Source organism: Osmerus mordax, chromosome 17 (genome assembly GCF_038355195.1).
Source record: "Osmerus mordax isolate fOsmMor3 chromosome 17, fOsmMor3.pri, whole genome shotgun sequence".
NCBI lineage: Eukaryota > Metazoa > Chordata > Actinopteri > Osmeriformes > Osmeridae > Osmerus > Osmerus mordax.
Window position 1 is genome coordinate 6,962,386 of NC_090066.1, and position 21,932 is coordinate 6,984,317.

The 21,932-nt window shown below is 50.7% G+C and overlaps 1 protein-coding gene across 4 annotated transcripts in view; it reads left to right on the forward strand.

The window, feature by feature from the left end:
- osbpl8 (oxysterol binding protein-like 8) overlaps window positions 1-18,019 on the forward strand; it is a 59,358-nt gene extending 41,339 nt beyond the window's left edge. For 3 of the 4 annotated variants that reach the window (XM_067254635.1, XM_067254634.1, XM_067254637.1), the window contains 20 exons: window positions 2,177-2,250; window positions 3,902-3,982; window positions 4,703-4,804; window positions 5,091-5,294; window positions 8,396-8,480; window positions 8,726-8,885; window positions 9,583-9,802; window positions 10,695-10,879; window positions 11,128-11,209; window positions 11,406-11,504; window positions 11,665-11,761; window positions 11,959-12,057; window positions 12,343-12,440; window positions 12,577-12,666; window positions 13,486-13,622; window positions 14,043-14,228; window positions 14,765-14,918; window positions 15,716-15,821; window positions 16,251-16,356; window positions 16,443-18,019. In XM_067254635.1, the coding sequence (XP_067110736.1) occupies window positions 2,177-2,250; window positions 3,902-3,982; window positions 4,703-4,804; window positions 5,091-5,294; window positions 8,396-8,480; window positions 8,726-8,885; window positions 9,583-9,802; window positions 10,695-10,879; window positions 11,128-11,209; window positions 11,406-11,504; window positions 11,665-11,761; window positions 11,959-12,057; window positions 12,343-12,440; window positions 12,577-12,666; window positions 13,486-13,622; window positions 14,043-14,228; window positions 14,765-14,918; window positions 15,716-15,821; window positions 16,251-16,356; window positions 16,443-16,575 (2,498 nt within the window). In that variant the 3' untranslated portion in view covers window positions 16,576-18,019. The remainder of the gene's footprint in view (window positions 1-2,176; window positions 2,251-3,901; window positions 3,983-4,702; window positions 4,805-5,090; window positions 5,295-8,395; window positions 8,481-8,725; window positions 8,886-9,582; window positions 9,803-10,694; window positions 10,880-11,127; window positions 11,210-11,405; window positions 11,505-11,664; window positions 11,762-11,958; window positions 12,058-12,342; window positions 12,441-12,576; window positions 12,667-13,485; window positions 13,623-14,042; window positions 14,229-14,764; window positions 14,919-15,715; window positions 15,822-16,250; window positions 16,357-16,442) is intronic. The other variant, XM_067254636.1, reaches the window with a different exon arrangement.
- Window positions 18,020-21,932: the final 3,913 nt, after the last annotated feature.

A 21,932-nucleotide genomic window follows, 5' to 3' on the forward strand; every position in this document is an offset into this window, starting at 1 on the left:
CGGAGCTCGGCCGGGCGTGTGGCAGCAGGGCTGCCGTGACATTTTGGAGAGGGGGGACGGGGGGGGGGCCGGACATGGACCAGACCATCTGCGTGCGTCTGTCCAGACCTGCTCGAGGCTGAAGGCCACATTCTGCCTCCAGCGACTCAGAGCCAGGAAGAAGACCTCTCCTGGCCACCACGGTGGAGCGGCTTCTAACTATTTCGGCGAGGACTCGGTTCCGACTGTGCAGCTTCTCAACATCAAATACTGGAGATGTCTGTCTGTTTTTAGGTCTGTGTTGTGATAAATAGGATTAGGACGACGAGGCCTTTATCTGAACGTATTTGAGGGCAGTTTGATGTCAGTCCAGACAATGGACTGGCAGGCCGGTGCCTCTCACCTGGGCCTAGCGTCACTCTCCCTCCCTGGCTCTTCCTGTGGGTCACCAGCTCACTGCATCACATGTCCTCTGCATGTTCAAGCTGCCGTCAGCACCCTGGGTTTTAAGACATGCCCAGCTCTTTCTTTATTTCATCTCCCTTCCATCTCTCTCTACTGATTACTGATAAGGATGTATGTTGAGATGAGTTCCAGTCTGGTGTTTATAACTGAGGTGGTCTTGATCCGGCTGTGTGTGTGTGTGAGTCTTGAAAGATGCCATTGGAAGGGTTGCAGATGATTGCAGTCTGCTTTTCAGACGATGCATTAGACTATTCCAACCATGTCCTGACAAGTCATGTTGTTCCATCGACCAATAGGATGACTATGAATAATCCTTTTCTCTATTACATCAATTGTCAAGCAGTATTAATGTCCGATTCAGAACATTGGGCATCAGACAGCCGGTGGATTCTGGATAGATATAGATGAGTCATGTTTGTTTTATAGCGGTGTTTGATGGTAAACGTTACGGTCTGAATAATTGAATGTAGAGTAATTTAGGACCAGGCTGATTTATTTGGCTAACCCTGGCTTTTGAAGGCTCTCTGCCACCATCACATTTCTCAATACCGAGCCCTTCCATCCTTGTCTGTGTGACTGATGAACTGGGGGAGTCTGGTTTTTAAGAGCCAAAGCACCCGCTAATGGACATATTTTGACTTAGCAAGCACTCCCCGAGTGCCTCATAAACCAGTTATCTTGCTCTGTCTAGCACCAGGGGGACCCTGCTGTAAATCCCTGTTTATAGCTGTCAGAATCTGTTAATATCCGGCCTGGGGTTGATATTGATTTATTTTGCGTAAGTGTTATTTCAGCAGTGTTACCTTGAAGCTGTCTCCGAATAAATATGGCACGGAAGTGTATCAAAGAAATGGCCTGGTGAAACGATCTCTGGAAATGTTTTCTCAGGCTGCTGCTGTTTGTGAAATCTGCGTTTTCTTTGTTTGAAGTAATCAACCACGCTTGTCTTCGTAGTGTTTCTGTCCTCTGGTATTCTGCTTTCCCTCTGCGTCAGACTGCAGTTTCAGTGTAGCTTCAGACCAGGCGCCAACTGGTGTTCATATTCTCTGTGCCGTTGTCCATCTCAACCCATCTCAAATGTGTCATGTAGAATTCACCACACTGCCTCTCTGCCACGCTCTACACTGGGCTCACTATAACCGGCGAGATGTGCCAGGTACCAAAGTACAGAACAAACCTTGTTTTGCTGAAGATATATCGATGCACATTTTTCTTGGATGCTAATGAGACATTGTGTGGAAATGTGATTCGGGTGGCGATGGGACAGTGACGGATGAGTTGTGCTGGTGGGGGTGACGGCAGGTCTGAATCTGCCAGACGAACAGTGTGACGGGACGTCTTTCAAAACCGACAGTGTGTTCTTCTCAAACGTCAGTCAATCTTGTTAAGCTGTGTGACTTGTTCTTTCGCAGAGAGGCGAATGAACCATCTGCACTTTCAATCACTCATTAGAGCTCATTAAATATGGCTCGTGAACAGCCATGAAATATTCAAAGCTATGTTTTCTCTCTGGGTGGTTTAAAGAGCCGACGTTGGTTGTCCTCCATGTTTCCACACTCTTGTTGGACATTCCTCTCTCCAGCACTCCAGCATCAGGTGAAGCTTCTGAACGGTCTGATCGCTTTTTGGGGGGGTGGGGGGGTGGTGGTGGTGGTGGGGTTGGCGTACGCTCCACGTTTGTGTGTGTGTGTGTTGCAGACCCCGTGCCGATCCTTCTGTGTGCTTTTTGCAGGTTTCGACAGGGGGAAAGAAGACCTGCCCTTGCCGCTGAAAGAAGATTCATCCCACTCTATATCGAAGAGCAAGGTACCGTCTTCAAACACGCCGGAAGCTTCCACTTCTCCGCCCAGCCTCCCCTCTTCCTTTTTCTAGACCCCGTCTCCTCACGGATCGCACTCCCCTGTCCTCCCCGAAGTAGAAACCAATCAATATGTTTGAAACGAACATCACCCCTCCCCCTGTGTTAGTAATCGCCTCCCATTAACGGTTCACCACAGTCACTGATTAGGAAGAAGCAGGTGAGGTCTGAGGCGAAAGGGCACCGTGCTTTTGTAACCGAGTGTGTGTTTACGCGAGCGTGTGGAAGCTGGTTCTGATGCGACCACGGGGGAATTGCCGCAAATGCGGTGTTCACATCTCAACAAATCCATATTGAACAGATGTATTTCTCAGATAAACACAAGCTGCGTAGCGAACCCCTTCAATTCTCACTGCGGCAGCAGCCTGCAGTACATGGAAGATGCCCTCAGGCTTTTTAATCCTACATGAAGCTTGTTAAGCCAGCCTGCACGACTCGGAAGACCGCTCACGTGGACATGAGCGGTCTTCCGAGTCGTGCTGAAGTGGGTTGAGTCCGACAGGACCTTGATTGCATCCTCGTTAAGAGTTTGTCATTGGAACAGACGCACTCGGAGCCATCCTCCTCTCTCTCTAACCTTCCTTCCTCCCTTCATCACCCCTGACACCGTGTGGAGTTAGTGGGAGGGTCGAGGTTTTGATTCGCCCCCGTGCTCCACAAGCACCATGTTTAATCAGTCTGGATGAGCAGAAGATGACGACCACCACATTTCAAAGGTCCCTACTTCAAAGAGACTTGAATCACACAAATCGAGGCAAACGGCATACGTTTTAAATCCCTATATTCAAACTGTCCTTGGTAAGAAAAAAGAAACACGTCTTCTTTAAACATTTTCATTACAAACTTTTGAGTGACGTCTCAAAGAGCTTTTAAATAACTTTAAAATATCCCTGCTTACGTTTCGGTAATGGGAAGGCAAAGCTGTCTTCACCACAAGCAGTTGACGGCATTGAACAACTGCCACTGTCTTTGGGCACACAGCCCTCCCTTCACTCCTCCCAAATCAATGCACCAATCTCAAACAGGAAGTGCAATGTCACTGACGCCTCTCCCCCACACACACACAATTCACACACACACACACACACAGTGAAGGACAGGGAAACAGGAATGGAGGTTGTTTTCTCTGCATTAGCTAGTGGATATACCAGCTTCTCCTTCTGGAGCTCTGGTCTCTCCCCCGGTGAGATCCAGCCCCTAACCTGCCCTCCATCCTGGGGCTCACGCTCCTGTCTGCAACGCCTCTCTGAAAGAGATCCTTCAGCCCTGGCGCCGACTCGAGGAGTCATGGGTTAGAACAAGTCCTAATGGAAGGGGTTGGATGTGGAGCACAGACAATGAGACTAACAGCCTAGGCCTCTACAGTGGCTGTGTCCTATGAGGGATGATGAACATCTCACTCTCAAAGAGCACGTACGCTCTACATGACTATATGAAACTTATGTTCGAGTTTTCTTGCCGTTTGAAAAACAAAGTACTGTCAGGTGTAAGTTCCGGGTCCTTCCCCTCTACTGTTTCCCAGCGGTCTAGCCTGAGTCCTGTACCTGGTTATCAGGTGGTCATTGTTATGCTGAAGGTCTCTCTCCTCTGTCCTCCCAGTCGGAGACCAAGCTGTACAATGGCTCTGACAAGGATGTGTCAGCCTCCGGGAGCAAGCTCACCAAGAAGGAGTCTCTCAAGGTACTGACCGCACACACCCATCCAACTGCTTTCAAACTTCTGTTTGCTTTTCAAACGCGAGGTCTTGAAGCTAGACAACACGGTACACCAAATCAACCCGTTTCCCTAACTTCAATTGGATTTTCAAAGGCAATTTGTAAAGTTCACAGTAGCAGCTGTGATGACCGCCCAAGGAAATCATGCCTTGCCATTAAACCGAGAAGGTCTCCTCCCGATCAATATAACCAATCCAATGTATCAACCAAAAAGTCACGACTGCTAAACGGTTAGCCGCAACACTCAGAGATGGCGACTGAAATGAACAGCAAATAGAATAAGTGTTCTGGCCCATGGTTCCTGTTTAATGTCAGCCGTGTGTAATGCTGTGTGGCCTGGTCTATCCTGAGGTGCGCTGCTCTGAGTCCTGAGGAGGCCTTGCTCCATGTGCTTGTTAGGCTCCGTCTCACACACCGCTGGGGAGACGTTTTCAACACCTCCCCATTTAGATATGGTCTCTGACTTACAGTAAACTGCCCTGCGGCGTGACAAAAGCTCCAAATACAAATACAATATTAAAGTCGTCTTTAAAATAATGGTGTGTTCATCGGGCATTGACGTTCTGGAAGATGTCTGGTGGGGTAAAGGAAATAGGTTGTCCACCAGGGTCTTGGTTCATAGTGAGATGGAGGTTGTGAGTGGTACGGTACAGTAGCTAACGTCATAGCTGTGCGCTGCCTACAGGTGCAGAAGAAGAACTACAGGGAGGAGAAGAAGAGAGCCACCAAGGAGCTGCTCAGCACCATCACTGACCCCTCCGTCATCGTCATGGCCGACTGGCTCAAGGTCAGTTTGACAACAACTGCTTGGTGCTAGGGTTCCTGGATGGCATGTTTTGTTCTGAAGCATGGAGATCCAAACAGGGGAAGTCCCCCTGTACTCGGAACACGCCTCGCTAGTCGGGAGACGCTTCCGGTGAGGGGATTTGACGATTAGATAAAACCAGTTACTTCAACATGTGTGTGTGTGTGGGTCATTTGTATGATTTCTGTGTGTATGTATTTATAAAAGCCCGTGTTTTTGTGTGTGTACCACGTGCATGGGATCCATTTGTGTGTGTGTGTCCGTGTAGATCCGGGGCACGCTGAAGAGCTGGACCAAGCTGTGGTGCGTGCTCAAGCCCGGCGTGCTCCTCATCTACAAGACCCACAAGAACGGCCAGTGGGTGGGCACCGTGCTGCTGAACGCCTGCGAGCTCATCGAGAGGCCCTCCAAGAAGGACGGCTTCTGCTTCAAGCTCTTCCACCCCCTGGAGCAGTCCATCTGGGCTGTCAAGGTACAGGACGGCAAGGCCGCTACGCTCGGGCCTCCCTGACGGGGTTTTATACCGGGGAGGGAAGCTATGAAGAGGGGGGAAGTGATGGGTTAATGCTGAGGTCTTCAACCCTGGTCCTCAGGGACCCCCCCTGTTCTGCATGTTTTAGATGTGTCTTGGCTCCAACACACCTGATTCAAATGCATGTTCGTTACCAGGCTTCTACAGAGCTAGATAACGAGCCATTTATTTGAATCGGGTGTGTTGGAGCAGGGAAACATCTAAAACATGCAGGACAGGGGGTCCCTGAGGAAAGGGTTGAGAACCATCCATTCCATGGATTTTCAATAAGGAGGAGGTGATTCACTTTTACGTCACTTTTAGCTCTCCAAAAAACACATTAGCAAAACATTTTGGGGGGAAAGACCACATTTACATAACCAATGGGTCCTATTGTCTTGCCTTGCAATGCCATTGGATAAATGTGATAAAAAATAAAATAATGAAATAAGCAATTAGAGAGCTAAAAGTGACGTTGTAATTTTACAACCAGGAGTCTTAAAGGGTTCTAAGGGCCTCTTTACAGCGTGTGTCCTGTGCTGTAGCCTCTCCTCTAAGGGCCTCTTCACAGCTTGTGTCCTGTGCTGTAGCCTCTCCTCTAAGGGCCTCTTCACAGCGTGTGTCCTGTGCTGTAGCCTCTCCTCTAAGGGCCTCTTCACAGCGTGTGTCCTGTGCTGTAGCCTCTCCTCTAAGGGCCTCTTCACAGCGTGTGTCCTGTGCTGTAGCCTCTCCTCTAAGGGCCTCTTCACAGCGTGTGTCCTGTGCTGTAGCCTCTCCTCTAAGGGCCTCTTCACAGCGTGTGTCCTGTGCTGTAGCCTCTCCTCTAAGGGCCTCTTCACAGCGTGTGTCCTGTGCTGTAGCCTCTCCTCTAAGGGCCTCTTCACAGCGTGTGTCCTGTGCTGTAGCCTCTCCTCTAAGGGCCTCTTCACAGCGTGTGTCCTGTGCTGTAGCCTCTCCTCTAAGGGCCTCTTCACAGCGTGTGTCCTGTGCTGTAGCCTCTCCTCTAAGGGCCTCTTCACAGCTTGTGTCCTGTGCTGTAGCCTCTCCTCTAAGGGCCTCTTCACAGCGTGTGTCCTGTGCTGTAGCCTCTCCTCTAAGGGCCTCTTCACAGCGTGTGTCCTGTGATGTAGCCTCTCCTCTAAGGGCCTCTTCACAGCGTGTGTCCTGTGCTGTAGCCTCTCCTCTAAGGGCCTCTTCACAGCGTGTGTCCTGTGCTGTAGCCTCTCCTCTAAGGGCCTCTTCACAGCTTGTGTCCTGTGCTGTAGCCTCTCCTCTAAGGGCCTCTTCACAGCGTGTGTCCTGTGCTGTAGCCTCTCCTCTAAGGGCCTCTTCACAGCTTGTGTCCTGTGCTGTAGCCTCTCCTCTAAGGGCCTCTTCACAGCGTGTGTCCTGTGCTGTAGCCTCTCCTCTAAGGGCCTCTTCACAGCGTGTGTCCTGTGCTGTAGCCTCTCCTCTAAGGGCCTCTTCACAGCGTGTGTCCTGTGCTGTAGCCTCTCCTCTAAGGGCCTCTTCACAGCGTGTGTCCTGTGCTGTAGCCTCTCCTCTAAGGGCCTCTTCACAGCTTGTGTCCTGTGCTGTAGCCTCTCCTCTAAGGGCCTCTTCACAGCGTGTGTCCTGTGATGTAGCCTCTCCTCTAAGGGCCTCTTCACAGCTTGTGTCCTGTGCTGTAGCCTCTCCTCTAAGGGCCTCTTCACAGCGTGTGTCCTGTGATGTAGCCTCTCCTCTAAGGGCCTCTTCACAGCGTGTGTCCTGTGCTGTAGCCTCTCCTCTAAGGGCCTCTTCACAGCGTGTGTCCTGTGCTGTAGCCTCTCCTCTAAGGGCCTCTTCACAGCGTGTGTCCTGTGCTGTAGCCTCTCCTCTAAGGGCCTCTTCACAGCGTGTGTCCTGTGCTGTAGCCTCTCCTCTAAGGGCCTCTTCACAGCTTGTGTCCTGTGCTGTAGCCTCTCCTCTAAGGGCCTCTTCACAGCTTGTGTCCTGTGCTGTAGCCTCTCCTCTAAGGGCCTCTTCACAGCGTGTGTCCTGTGCTGTAGCCTCTCCTCTAAGGGCCTCTTCACAGCGTGTGTCCTGTGCTGTAGCCTCTCCTCTAAGGGCCTCTTCACAGCGTGTGTCCTGTGCTGTAGCCTCTCCTCTAAGGGCCTCTTCACAGCGTGTGTCCTGTGCTGTAGCCTCTCCTCTAAGGGCCTCTTCACAGCGTGTGTCCTGTGCTGTAGCCTCTCCTCTAAGGGCCTCTTCACAGCGTGTGTCCTGTGCTGTAGCCTCTCCTCTAAGGGCCTCTTCACAGCTTGTGTCCTGTGCTGTAGCCTCTCCTCTAAGGGCCTCTTCACAGCGTGTGTCCTGTGCTGTAGCCTCTCCTCTAAGGGCCTCTTCACAGCGTGTGTCCTGTGATGTAGCCTCTCCTCTAAGGGCCTCTTCACAGCGTGTGTCCTGTGCTGTAGCCTCTCCTCTAAGGGCCTCTTCACAGCGTGTGTCCTGTGCTGTAGCCTCTCCTCTAAGGGCCTCTTCACAGCTTGTGTCCTGTGCTGTAGCCTCTCCTCTAAGGGCCTCTTCACAGCGTGTGTCCTGTGCTGTAGCCTCTCCTCTAAGGGCCTCTTCACAGCTTGTGTCCTGTGCTGTAGCCTCTCCTCTAAGGGCCTCTTCACAGCTTGTGTCCTGTGCTGTAGCCTCTCCTCTAAGGGCCTCTTCACAGCTTGTGTCCTGTGCTGTAGCCTCTCCTCTAAGGGCCTCTTCACAGCGTGTGTCCTGTGCTGTAGCCTCTCCTCTAAGGGCCTCTTCACAGCTGGGAGGGACAACACAGGAACAGAATCGTATTAGTGGCAATGTGTTGATGGAGGACGAGTAAAGATCATCTCATGAATAAACCCCGGTTGTAATTGTTCGCCTTTAAGTTTGTGTTTGGCAGCTTCCTTTTAATCCGACTCTTTCTGTCTCTGTGTTGACCTTTGTTAACACACACACACACACTCCTTTCCCTCAGGTACAGGCCTGGCGGTGAACTATCTTGTCTTGATGCTATATTGCATATCAGTGAGAGTGGTCTGACCTCTGTGTGTGTGTGTAACCAGGGTCCCAAAGGGGAAGCGGTGGGCTCCATCACCCAGCCATTACCCAGCAGCCACCTCATCTTCCGAGCTGCCTCCGAGTCTGACGGTGAGAGACAACGTTAAAGCAGCTTCTCCTGGGTTCTCATTTAACTTGTCTTGATGTGTTTCCCCTGGTGTAGAAGCCTCTGTTTCTGCTTGTCCTTGTGTGTCCTTGTTTGTGTGTCTGTGTGAATGTCCCTGTGTTTCTCCTGGTGTGTGTGTCTCACCTGTCCCTGTGCGTGCGGGCGTCCAGCGTTCCTCAGTCATATGATCCATATCAGTGAGAGTCTAAGGTGGTGTCCTGTGTTCCAGGGCGGTGCTGGATGGATGCTCTGGAGCTGGCTCTGAAGTGCTCCAGCCTGCTGAAGCGGACCATGATCCGGGAGGGCAAGGAGGAGCTGGCCAGCTCTGGGGAACACTCCCACATCAACTTCTACAGCCTGCTGAGAGCCCACAACATGCAGGGCTTCCAGTGAGTCCTGACCCCCTGCTCTCTCCGTCAGTGGCACCCCAACCCACCCCCCGGGGAGTCTGCCCCCCCACCCCCCTACCCCCCCACCACCAACCCCCCACCACCAACCCCATCATCTCTCTGCCTCCCCCCCTCAGCTCTGACTCCCCCCTCCTGTACTCAGCCTGTGTGAGGAGAATACAGAGCAGCAGAGTGTAACTGGTCGAGTGTGGACGTTCTCCCTCCTTGTGGAATAAGAACAGGCTTTCTTCTCTAGGCTTTGAACTTGTTGAGAGAGTTGTGGATGAGCGATGCTCTGGGGTAGAGGCACTCAGAGAGCTCTCAGGCTGCTTCTACCACTATGTCCTGGGGAGATAACCAAGGAGATCCGGTGTTATTGACTGGCTGGGGCAACTGCAGATCTGATTAATGCCTGCATGTTGTACTGTACTGTTTGGATGTCATGCTGTGTAGATTTAGCTAGATGGGTAGTATTGGTAGATGGATAATTAGAATTGATTGACAGGTACTTTCCCCTCAAATAATTTGCTGCATTACAGCCGTGTATCAAAAAAGTTATACACAAATTGTACCTAAGTGACTCCCAACACAAGTGAAAAGTGAAAAGACAAGTACCATACACAGTAGTGTACTACCCAGTGATGTGGTCCTGGTGCGAGTGCCAGGCTGTAAACACCGAGCCCTCCTCCCTCCCCAGGTTCAACGACAGCGACCAGTTCAAAGACCCGGACCTGTACTCGGACAAGTCCGACCGGGAGAACGAGCCGGACCACGAGGAGTCGGACCCGGAGGGCCTGGAGAAGAGCGAGGAGAGCGACAGCGACACGTCGGAACGCCAGGACGACTCGTACATCGACCTGGACGAGGCGCTGCGGGAGACCCCCTACCTGGAACAGTCTCACGAGGAGCTGGGAGAGGTGAGAGACATGCCCTGATTGGATCACAGCACTAGGCTGCGTGTGTCGGCGATTACTATTGGCTGCTTTGTGCTAGAAGGAGGAGCTTGGGGCGAGGCGTGGAGAGACCCGCTCTGATTGGCTCGTGTGACGAGTAGAATAATCGAACGAGAATGGGTCAAACTCACTCGGTATAAATACCAGGCGAACCTTTGTTTTAATCGAGTTGGAAAAAGTGAAGGGCATCGGATTATCTCGAATCGAAATGTCGGGGTTTAGAGGTGTTTGTGTGCCTATGCATGCGTGTGTGTGAGAGGTGTATTCGTGACTCCCCAAGTCCATGTGCAGCATCCATTAGAATGAAGCCTCTGACAGCCCCTCTTTCATCCCCACAACACAGCTCCTCCACACACACACACACACACACACACACACACTGCTTAGCTCGCCCTTGACAGGATTCTCACTGCAGTGGAGATGCGACTGCGAAGTCGAACATCCTCTCGCTGGGTGAACACAAGCGTGAAAGCCGGCAAGAGAACACGTTTAAGATGCATGTCGTTTAGAAGCGGCCGAGGTTTCAAAAAAGGGTCTTATATAATGTACTCATCTGCATGAAATATTGAACCGTTTTCTGACGGCTCCAGAAATAGCCGTGGCAGGGCCCAGTGTCAGAGAGAGCTTTCCGGAGGTGTAGGGTGTTGGAGCCGGAGTGAGATGGTGTCAGTCTGGCATGTCTTTATTTAAATTCCTCACTCCCTGAGGTCAGGACGCGTTGAACGAGATCATCACCTGATGGGGCGACAGAAGATAGACTTCCCTCAGAAACGTCTGCCACTGAATTGAGATGCTTGTTTTGTAGCAGAGGCTAAAGGTGCGCGCGTGTGTGTGTGTGTGCGCGCGTGTGTCCCAGGCTGGCGAGGCGTCCCAGACGGAGACGGTGTCGGAGGAGAACAAGTCTCTGATCTGGACCCTGCTGAAACAAGTGCGACCGGGCATGGACCTGTCCAAGGTGGTGCTGCCCACCTTCATCCTGGAGCCCCGCTCCTTCCTCGACAAGCTCTCCGACTACTACTTCCACGCAGACTTCCTGTCAGAGTACGTATCGACTTCCTGCCTGGTGACGCTCTATGCTGATTTCCTCTCTGAATAGGCTCTGAGTACAGCACCGGCTACCAGGACAGTACAATCACAGGACAGAACAGCTTGTGGATTTGCGCATCAAATAAATGAAATGAAGAGTAGTTCGAAGACACAGCTGCTTACACTGGGTGTTTTGTTGTTGTTGTTTTTTTCTGGAGTTCTTCCGTTCTCCCCCTCATGTTCTACCTCTCTCGGTTCTCCAGGTCTGCAGTTGAGGAGAACGCCTACAACAGGATGAAGAAGGTGGTGAAGTGGTACATCTCTGGGTTCTACAAAAAGCCAAAGGTGAACAGGAACACCACAACATGTCTGTTCTCCAGTAGAGATGTCTGAACACTTGGCCAGGCTGTTAGTGTGAGTGTGTGTGTGGGTGAGGGTTTGTATGAGAGGGCATGAGAGTCTGTGAGTGCAACGCGTGAGTGTGTCACTCCCTCAGTAAACTGGAACACTGAACACTTCCTCTCCCTGCTCCCAAACACAGGGACTAAAGAAGCCGTACAACCCCATCATCGGCGAGACTTTCCGCTGCATGTGGCTCCACAGTAAGACCAACAGCAAGACCTTCTACATCTCTGAACAGGTGAGCCACCCGGGGACGACGCCCTCCCCAGGACCTATGGGTGGATGTCTCTTGACTTCCTGTTCCTGTCACCTGACTTCCTGTCTCCTGACTTCCTGTCTCCTGACTTCCGGTCACCTGACTTCCTGTCTCCTGACTTCCTGTTGCTGTCTCCACCCAGGTGTCCCATCATCCCCCGGTGTCGGCCTTCTACGTCAGCAACAGGAAGGACGGCTTCTGTCTCAGCGGCAGCATCCTGGCCAAGTCCAAGTTCTACGGTACGCCGCACACCTACAATCACATGACACAGCCTCATGTTACCTTATCAGGACCATGTCTCTCTAGTGATGACAGCTTCACAGCAGGCTCACAGTGTAAACACTCTGTACTTTCATGGGTGCAGCACTGGGATCTGCTCAGCTGATTGTTCACATGTCCAGGTCGGGGATGTTGACAGGTGTGTGTGTGTCTGCAGGAAACTCCCTGTCGGCCATACTGGACGGAGAGGCTCGTCTGTCCTTCCTCAACAGGGGCGAGGACTACGTGATGAACATGCCCTACGCCCACTGTAAAGGTACGCCCTCTCACCTCCCCCCCAGCCTACACCCTGCTGTCCTGCTGCGCTCTTCTGCTGGGGGAGCTACACCACGCGGCCGCGTGGTGTTCTAGAGGAGTAGTGTTCCTCTGTGTGATGTCCAGCTCGGGTGGTTTGGAGCTGGAGGGATGGTCTTGTCTCTGTTCTGCTGACGGTCCAGACAGTGATAGCTTTCTCTTATCTCCCTCCCTCCGTTCCTTCTTCTCCCTTTTTCCTCTCCCTCCTTCTCCTCCCTCTCCCTCCCTCCCTCCATCCCTCTCTCAGGTATCCTGTATGGCACCATGACCCTGGAGCTGGCAGGTCAGGTGACCATCACCTGTGAGAAGACAGGCTACAGCGCCCAGCTGGAGTTTAAACTGAAGGTACATCCAGACCACAGCCACCAGTCACTGTTCCATTACTGTTAGTGTTGTTTTCCCGCCCTGTATCCTTCCTGTATTGAGCTGCTTACATGAGCTGGTTCCTCCTCTCACCACAACCTGTTTGGCTGACCTCCAGCCGTTCCTGGGCAGCAGTGACAGTGTGAACCAGATCTCCGGGAAGATCAAGCTGGGGAAGGAGGTCCTGGCCACGCTGGAGGGACACTGGGTGAGTTAGCGTAGGGAGCAGAGAGGGCCACCGCACGCCCATGAACACGCACACCCTCGCGGGCCTGGTCACACGCGTGGCATCCGTCGACGGCGTCTTGTCGGTCATGTTGAATGTGGTTTTGGGGGTGAGCCTCTGCGTGGTGAGGCTGTGTAGATGTGGGCTGGTGAGCTGTGGGACTGAGGAGTCTACGTGGACGAGGTCGGGCCAGCTCTGCCGGAGTTTGATCAGACTGTGGGTACAGTGTGTCAGGGTTTCATTTTGGGTCTGGCAGTGTGCGGCTATCACTGTGTCCTCTCTCCCAGCACGAGCCAAGCCTCACTGCACACTGTGTGTGTGTGTCGGTGTTAAATTGTGTGTGTGTGTTCTTGTGTGTATGTGTCTCACATAACAATCTCCTGGATTATTATTCTGTCTCATACCATCCCAGGGTCTTCTGGGTAATTACCTCTCAGTCTGGATGTGCTTGGTTCTGGGGGTCTGTGACTAGAATCACAATCAGTGTGTGTGTGTGTGTGTGTGTGTGTGTGTGTGTGTGTGTGTGTGTGTGTGTGTGTGTGTGCGTGTGTGTGTAGGCCCGCATCCCTGGACCGGTCAATACTGACACAGCTCTTTTACTCATTTGCTGTCAGTTCTGCACTGCCTGTTCAATACCTGAACAATGACTTGACAAATTTGTGCGTTAAGTTAGTGGATATGTGTTTGGAAGAGGGAACATTTGGCCTTAGTCTAAACTGATTAGAATGCTGTGTGTTGCCTGTGTGTGTGTGTCTGTGTGTGTGTGGTACCCTGCCTAACGACAGCGGTGTGTGCTTCCAGGACAGTGAGATCTTCATCAACGATAAGAAGACAGGGGTGGTGGACACGTTCTGGAACCCCACCCCTGACTTAAGGCAGAGCCGGCTGACTCGCTGCACCGTGCCCCCGGAGGAGCAGGGCGAGTACGAGTCTGAGAGGTACCGCACCCCACACGTCTACAGAGATATCACATGTCTTACAGAGACACCACACGTCTAAATAGAGATACCACACATCTACAGAGGTATCACATGTCTACAGAGACACCACACGTCTAAATAGAGATACCACACGTCTACAGAGATATCACATGTCTACAGAGACACCACACGTCTAAATAGAGATACCACACGTCTACAGAGAGATACCACACATGTACATAGAGATATCTATATCTATCTGCTGCTCTCTACACTTGTAGACCTACTAGCCTCTGTCAGCCTGCTCATGAGACATCCTCTTTCACAACAACCTCTTTCTTTCTGTTCTTTAACATGTTATTTTGTACCGTTCATCCACTGTGTCCCTTAGTGTCACTTCTGTTGGCTGATTGCCCCCCTCCTCCCCCTCTCTGCCAGGCTGTGGCAGCATGTGACTCGAGCCATCAACAACAAGGACCAGACCGAGGCCACCAACGAGAAGTTCATCCTAGAGGAGGCCCAGAGGAAGTCTGCCCGAGAGCGCAAGGCCAAGTGTGAGGAGTGGGTCCCCTCTCTGTTCGAGCAGGACTCCGTCACTGGGGAGTGGCATTACCGCTATGCCGAGTGAGTCGTCCCCTTCTGGAGGCCTCTATGGGTCGCATGCTGGGGCTGGACCAGGGCTGAGGCTGGGCCCTGGACCGGGGCTGGGGCTGGGCCCTGGACCAGGGCTGAGGCTGGGCCCTGGACTGGGGCTGGGGCTGGGCCCTGGACCGGGGCTGGGGCTGGGGCTGGGCCCTGGACCGGGGCTGGGCCCTGGGCTGGGGGCTGGGCCCTGGGCCAGGGCTGGGGCTGGGTTAGATGTTGCTGGGTGTGGGTGAGGTGTGGGTGGATGATGGGTGTTGGGTGGTTGGGGTTGACAGGTCAAACTGAGTGTCTGAACTTCACCTGTTCCAATGTGGACATCCCCTGGCCTTGTGTGCAGCAGCTCGGCATGGCCTACTGGAGCCTTGTGACCTCTAGTGGATGGACATGGTCACAACATCACCCACTAGTGTCCTGATTCCCCATCTCTTTTTCTCTCTCTCTCTCTTTCCATTTCTCTCCATCCCTCCCCTCTCTCTTTTCATCCCCCCCCCCCCCCCCCCCCCCCCATCTTGCAGCACCCGTCCGTGGGATCCTCTGAACGATATGATTCAGTTTGAGAAAGACGGCTGGATCCAGACTAAGGTTCGCCACCGCACCCCTATGGTACGTTCTGCCAGTGTTATTAGTCTCAGTAACCAGGGGCCGCGGAGGGACAATTGCAAGTGCCAGGTAGGTCGACCACCTGACCCGTCCTCACCCTCACGCCTACGGCCCTGTTCGCCAAAGACCTTTTTCTTTTCTTTTTTTTGTCTTTTTTTTTTCGTTTTTGGTTTTCTCCCCGTTGCCGCTTCTTCAGTTCTTATCACTGCCCGTCCGTTTGCTGCCTGCGCTCCCACCATTCACCAAAACAGTACACACACCGCCATCGCCTGTGATTGGCTGCTTCCGTGTGGGCGCCGCCCCGCTGCACCCTCCATGTCGTCTGTTTCTCCGGCCTGGTCACATGGACCACTTTGTCATGTTTTTGTTGCTGGTTTTTCCCTCATATATAAAGGCTATTTTGTCTTTCAGTTGCTCTGCGCTCTATATGCTATAAACTGTACAGTATTCAGTTGCACAATGTCAGTTAGTTTGTGTGTGTGTGTGTGTGTGTGTGTACACATGACCATTTATGAAGGTGTGTTAGAAAGTTCCACCTGAATGTGGTCAATTAGCACTCTGGCATGCATCACAGCTGACCACTACCAAATGCATTAGTGATTAGCATGTTGTATAGTGTGTGTGTGTAAATTTTTGTCAGCCTTTGTTAGTTAGATTTAAGTGTTACTTTTTTTGTAATTTACTTGTTAGCATACCTGATTTTAAAATGTACACATTAAGTCATTTCTGTTAAAGCCGTATTATAGTTTTTTCTACCAGATGGAGTGATGATAGTGTGTATGTGTGTGTGTGTCACATTGATTTGGTGTCTGGTGTCTTTGGCTCCGTCTTCATGCGTGTGTGTGTGTGTGTGTCTGGTTGCCTAGGTGACGGGGCCAAAGAGAAAGCACAAGCAGAGCGACAAGCCGAAGAGTCCTGAGAGCGGCTGCTCCTCTCCTGAGCCCGACCGCCAAGACTCCTCTGGCAGCGAACGTGAGACACACACACACTTACACACACATACATACTATGCATACGTAGTACACACATACATACAGACACACACACACAGTCTACATTTTAGCAAACTTCTCAGCATCAGCACCATGGCCAAAAGTGGTCCCAGCATTGTAACCAATCTCACACACACACAGACACACACACACACACACACTTCAGTAGTACACTTCCTTAGCTCACATCATATAGCCGCACACCAACCTCGAGGCAGGCAGAATCTCTCCCCCCGCTAGCATGTGTTAGCATGTGTTAGCGTGCGTTAGCGTGTGTTAGCGTGTGTTAGCATGTGTTAGCGTGTGTTAGCATGTGTCAGTGCCAGTGTTGGGCTGGTTCAGAGGTGAGGAGCGTGGGGAGGTCGACACGTCCTGCCTCTGCTGACCCGGTGCTGCTCCTGCGTTTCAGGACATAAGAGCAAGCACACCAGCCGCTTAAGGAAGAAAGGAACCGACCTCAGTGAACTTCAAAGTGCCATTGATTCTATCAAACAAACACAGGAGGATATTAACAGGTGGGTGGGAGCGTGTGTGTGTGTGTGTGTGTGTATGACATTAATGTTAATGAACTAAATAACTGTGTGTGTGTGTCCTTCCTCAGGAGCATCAGTGTGCTGCGTAGCCGAGCTGCGGGGCAGACCGCGTCCGAGGGAGGCTTCCTCCAGCAGAGAGACTACGCCATCATCATCTTCCTCATCTTCGTTCAGGTCTTCATCAACCTCCTCTTCAAGTAGCAGCAGCAGCCATAGCCCTCGGAGAGGGAGAGAGAGGGAGAGTCACACACACACACGCTCGTCCAACTCCAGGACTCTACAGGGGGTCTACAGACCAAGGAGTAACAGGGACTTGACCTGCCTCCAAAACCCCAAACATGACCCCCGACCCTCCCTCACCCCTGAAAACTCTCTCTTCTCTTATAAACATCCTAAACGAAGGGCCGCAACCACACACGTCCGGAACACAAGCCCTCCTGAGGAAGACACGACACATGAACACTGTTTTTAAAGTCTATTTATTTTTTACTTGCTCGCTGTTACCACGGACAACTGTAAGATCCATATTTTTCACAAAGGAGACTGGGGCGAGGTGGTCATGGCTTGAAAGGGGAGAGTGTGGCATATCGTCTTAAACTTTTTCCCATCCTATGGAATATGAAAAGCTTGGGCGTGAGCGCTGGTGTGGTGGAGGCCATTTTGATTTGAGAACAGACCGGTATTTCACCTTTTGAGAAGGCTGTTCTCCCCCGGCCTCCGACAGCTCCCCACACACAGGGAATGATTTACACCGAAGTCATGAGAAGTCATGAAAAACATGTTTTATTTTATTATAATTTTTTAAGATGTTTTTCTTTTCCCCTTTTGTTTGGTGTGTCCTTTTTGTGAGTAGGCTTTGACTTGGAAAAAGGGAGCAGGGGAAAAAACACGTTGAAGTGGTCCAAATATATGTGACTTTTCTGAATTCTTTTGAAATGGCTTGAATTTCTCAATTTGACGGCAAAACGAGACCGGAAAAAAATAAAGGAAGGCAAACTGTAACAAAAAAAAGAAGGTTAAGAGAATAATTTCCTGAATTCTTCATTCTTAATTTGCTGTTCAAATCAAAGGAAATATTCCTCTCATATTTTGCATACAAGGACAATGTAAAAACATAGATGCTTGACATGAAGTATATCTCTGATTAGCATGTAAGGTACAAGGAACGTTCTGTTGACTATTACCCTCTGCTGTCTTAACGTTACTATGAAAACTAGTCGAACACTTAGTAGTATGGTGGGAGTGAGGAGGACATGTACTTTTATAGTTGCTATTCTCACCATTGTCGACAATGCAGAATATTAGTTAGACATCCAGAAGTTAGGCCGGCCAAACACGGTGTGTAGAGTAGAACGGCAGTCCTTGCCCAGTGTAAATAGCAATGGGACTGTTTCACTGCTAGCAGTTGTGTCTTATTCCACGAGACACCCACACACTTACACTGCTGTGCGTGCTAGCCAGTCTCAAACACCCATTGACCTGTGTGTCTTCTGTATGTCGGCTGCGTGAGCGCGTGAGAGCGTGCGTACGTGAGAGCGTGCGTACGTGTGCATCATCATCACCGCCTCGTCACTCTCATCTTAGCAGAAAATAAAAAAGACAGCCGTTAGAATGTGGTCATGAAATACAACAGTGCCTTTCTGAGTGGGGCTGGGGGGGGGGTCTAGGGTTGGAGCGGGGGCGTTGCTGGGTGGGGGGGGGGGGGGGGGGGGGGGTTGGTGGGATGGGGTAGGTGTGTAAGGGGAGGGGGGGAGAGGGGGCATAATCAGTGTTTGGAGTGGACGTGCCATATGACGCCTTAGAGAAGTGTCCTGATTGGCTCCCCTCCCCACTCTCCCCGGCCCCTCCCCCCGTGAGCGTTGTCGCTGCAAGTTTTCCGGAAGCTGACTCCTGCCACTGAGGAGAGAGAGGAGGCTTTCTTTTCTCTCTCCCTCCGATTCATCCCTCCATCCTTCTCTTTCTCTTTCTCTCACTCTCACTCTCTGTTCTCTTTCTCACTTCCTCTCTCTCACTCTCTCTTCACCGAGGCACTAAAACCAAGGGAACAACCCGTGTATCCGCTTGTTGTCGTCATGTTGCTGTAATATACAGAAAATTAATTGTATTTTATGTTTTCTATGTGGCACAATTTTGCTTCTAGAATAACTCATTGTTTCGTTATTTTTGTTGTTTTCCTTTATTTTTTTCAATACAGATACACAGATTATTATGCTGTAGCAATTCTGTTCCCTGTTGTTATTGCGGTTGCACAGGAAGGATTTTCCTTGACCTGGTTTTCATATCAAACTCCGTTCTCACTCTTCTTGTACCGCAGGTATTTATTTGTATGACAGAAAATGACTTCCCGATGGAAGTTTTGTTGTTACATGTAACATATCACCAAATAAAACAAATTACATTCCCTCTTGTCATGTCTGGGAGATCTAATTATTGAAAGTGTTTTAAACCCCTGGAGGACCATAGGAAACTGCAGCAGGTATACTTTTGCTGGCTCTGTGTTGGCCTATGACTATCTTTACATTTCACCTCAGCAGGGCTGCCAACTTTTCCAAAATCCTTGGCGTGAGATTTAGTTTCCCCCCACCCGGGCCAGCTATCGCGAGCTTCGCTCCCCCAGGTGAGTTTACACGGCTGTTTGCGCATCAATGATGCTTCACTCCGTTAACCTGCGCCTTGTCCGTTACTGTTTACAACGTTAGCTTGGCTACTTGTTTGGCGTTACTTTTTCAGCGTGAGATATACAATGTGTGGCGTGAGAGAGTGAGAAATGGTTGAAATGCGTGTGTCACACGGCGAAACCGTGAGAGTTGGCAGCTCTGCCTCAGTCATGCAGTCAGACTTGTACTATGCCTCTGTCCTCACCAGAGGGCTCTCATGGGCCATGCAACCTTTCCATAGACCAACATTGACTAGCATCTCTAAATAGGAGAGTTGCAGCACTGTATTATTGAACCATCATTCTGACTTCCTGAAACCATCATTATCCAGGATTGTCATCAAGGCCCTGAGGCACACACACCTGTCTGTCACGACCATGTGACCTCTAATGTGTGGTGAAGGGAAAGCCTGTCCTCGGTTAGTGGACGTGGTCTGTGTCTCTGACTACATTGTCTTCTTTCCCGTCTCTCATCTTCTGTCCATCGTGACCAGAGAGGTGTATTCATGTCATCACAATGTTGATTTAGCCTTTTACCTCGGCCTATAAAAGGTGACAAGGATAGAAGGCAAACCAACACTGTTGGAAACCGTCCGCTGGCTCCTTTTTCATGGCCAAGGGCACTTAGGGGGGAGGAGGCAGGGAGTCGGGTCAAGGACACGGAACAGAACGATCCAGTCCCTCTCATATGACACAAAAGCCCCTGATATCAAATCCTCTGCTCGCTCTGCAATCCTTTGTCTTTCGTATTGACACGGAGGACTTTACACTCCCTCCGAATCAGTGTTGGTCGTCTGTGAGCTTTCTCAGGGATGTGTGTGTGTGTGGCGGCCATCTAACAACAGTAGTGCAAACTGTAAAGTGACAGGGCCAACGTAGACTGTTGCAGGCTAAGTTGGAAAATGCACCCACTGATTCGAACGGCTGAAACCCGGCCCTGATGCCTCTGAAGCAGCCGGTCGATGCGGGGTGAGGTGACTGGGGTGGGGGGTTAGTTCGTCTTCCACTAATCGTTACAGGTGTCGCAGCCTTGATAACCCACATCTCAGTGCTGCAATATGACTACACTTCATGACCGAAAGTATGTGGACAGCTGACCAGCGCACCTACGTGAGCTTGTTGGACATGACAGGCACCACTCTCATTCTTTAAATGCTTTAAGATGTTTTTATCGAAGGTCGTTTGACCTCCGGCATCATCGGTTTGTTCCAAATGCTACAGAGGTACAAAAAAAGATGGTTCAAAAACGATAACAACAGCCAGCAAACAGTTTATAGAAGAACGGTAACAACAGCCAGCAAACTGTTTATAGAAGAACGGTAACAACAGCCAGCAAACTGTTTATAGAAGAACGATAACAACAGCCAGCAAACTGTTTATAGAAGAACGGTAACAGCCAGCAAACTGTTTATAGAAGAACGGTAACAGCCAGCAAACTGTTTATAGAAGAACGGTAACAACAGCCAGCAAACTGTTTATAGAAGAACGATAACAACAGCCAGCAAACTGTTTATAGAAGAACGATAACAGCCAGAAAACTGTTTAGGATTACGGTACCAAGCATGGAATGCATGCCCAGAGACAGAATGATGAATAAAAACATCATGAACAAACAACACTGTGGGTGACAGGAGCCCCTCCTTGGTCTCTTCATTTGAAATGCTGCCATCTGGGCGACATTATTACCTCCCGTCCATTCACTAAAAATAGATCAATATTTTAATTTGTCCCACAAGGCATTACATTATTAAACGCAAATAATACTCAACAGGATGTCCAGCTGGTCTGGCCCACCTACTCTGTCGCAAGGTGTGACAGGGAAGCGGATGTTTTGGTGACTGTGATGTTTCCCCATATAGATACTTCCTGTGGGGAAGTATCTATCTTCTGTGATGGCTGTCCTGTTGGGGTGTGTCTGTGGGAATCGGTGGCTATTCAGCCTTAAGAGAGTTTGTGATGTCAGGCACTGGTGTTTGATGGGAAGGCTTGGCTTGCAAATGTCGTTCTGATCCATCCCAAAGGTGTTAAGTGGGGTTGAGGTCAGGGCTCTGTGCAGGCCTCTTACATTCCTCCACATCAACCCCGCTTTGTGCACAGGGGCACAGTCATGCTGGGACAGGAAAAGGGCCTTCTCCTTAGTGGAGGGTGTCCACATACATTAGGCCATAAAGTGTATACTGGATGGTTAATTCATTCTGGCTAGAACTCCTATGTTAGGAGAAGCTGGGCTGTGCCAGGCTGTGTAAAGGCAGCTTTCTGGTGAAAGTGTAGAGTGCCTTCTACCACGGCCTTCCTAAACAGCAGGGTCTGTTATTAGTTCAACCCTCCCTGCTGAATGTGTCTGAAGTGGGGAGTGTAGCCATTTGACCTCGTTCACATCTCTACCACACTGCTGCGGTCATTCATGTAAATGCTAAGGCCATCATTTTCCATGTAAGACACAATGGCCTTTGTCTCCGTTTATCTTTTGGGAGGGGGGGGGGGGGTTATCATGCATGGGTGTTGGATAGTACTGTAAATAGATTATTTACATAAACAAAGACACACTCTATCTTGGCTTTTACATGATTGGCTGCCAGGCTGATGCTTTGTTCTGGAACCCGTACAGTGGAGGACGTGCCGGATGGGCCAGATGTGGGGATGTGAGGACTGTGAGGCAGCCCCATGCTGGCAGCCCCATGCTGCCACTCAGAGCAGCTGCACCACGCTCCAATCACAGTGGCTCAGCTCTTATGCTGCCCCGTTTGACGTAGTCGCTGGTATGGGAACGCCAAGATTAACACTGTGTATCACACTACGTTCAGACTGTGTTATTGAATCTCAATCGCACAGAAACATTTTCACATTCGTGCTGTATGCAGTCACAAATGCTTTGGGAGAATTTCTTGATTGTTATTATGTA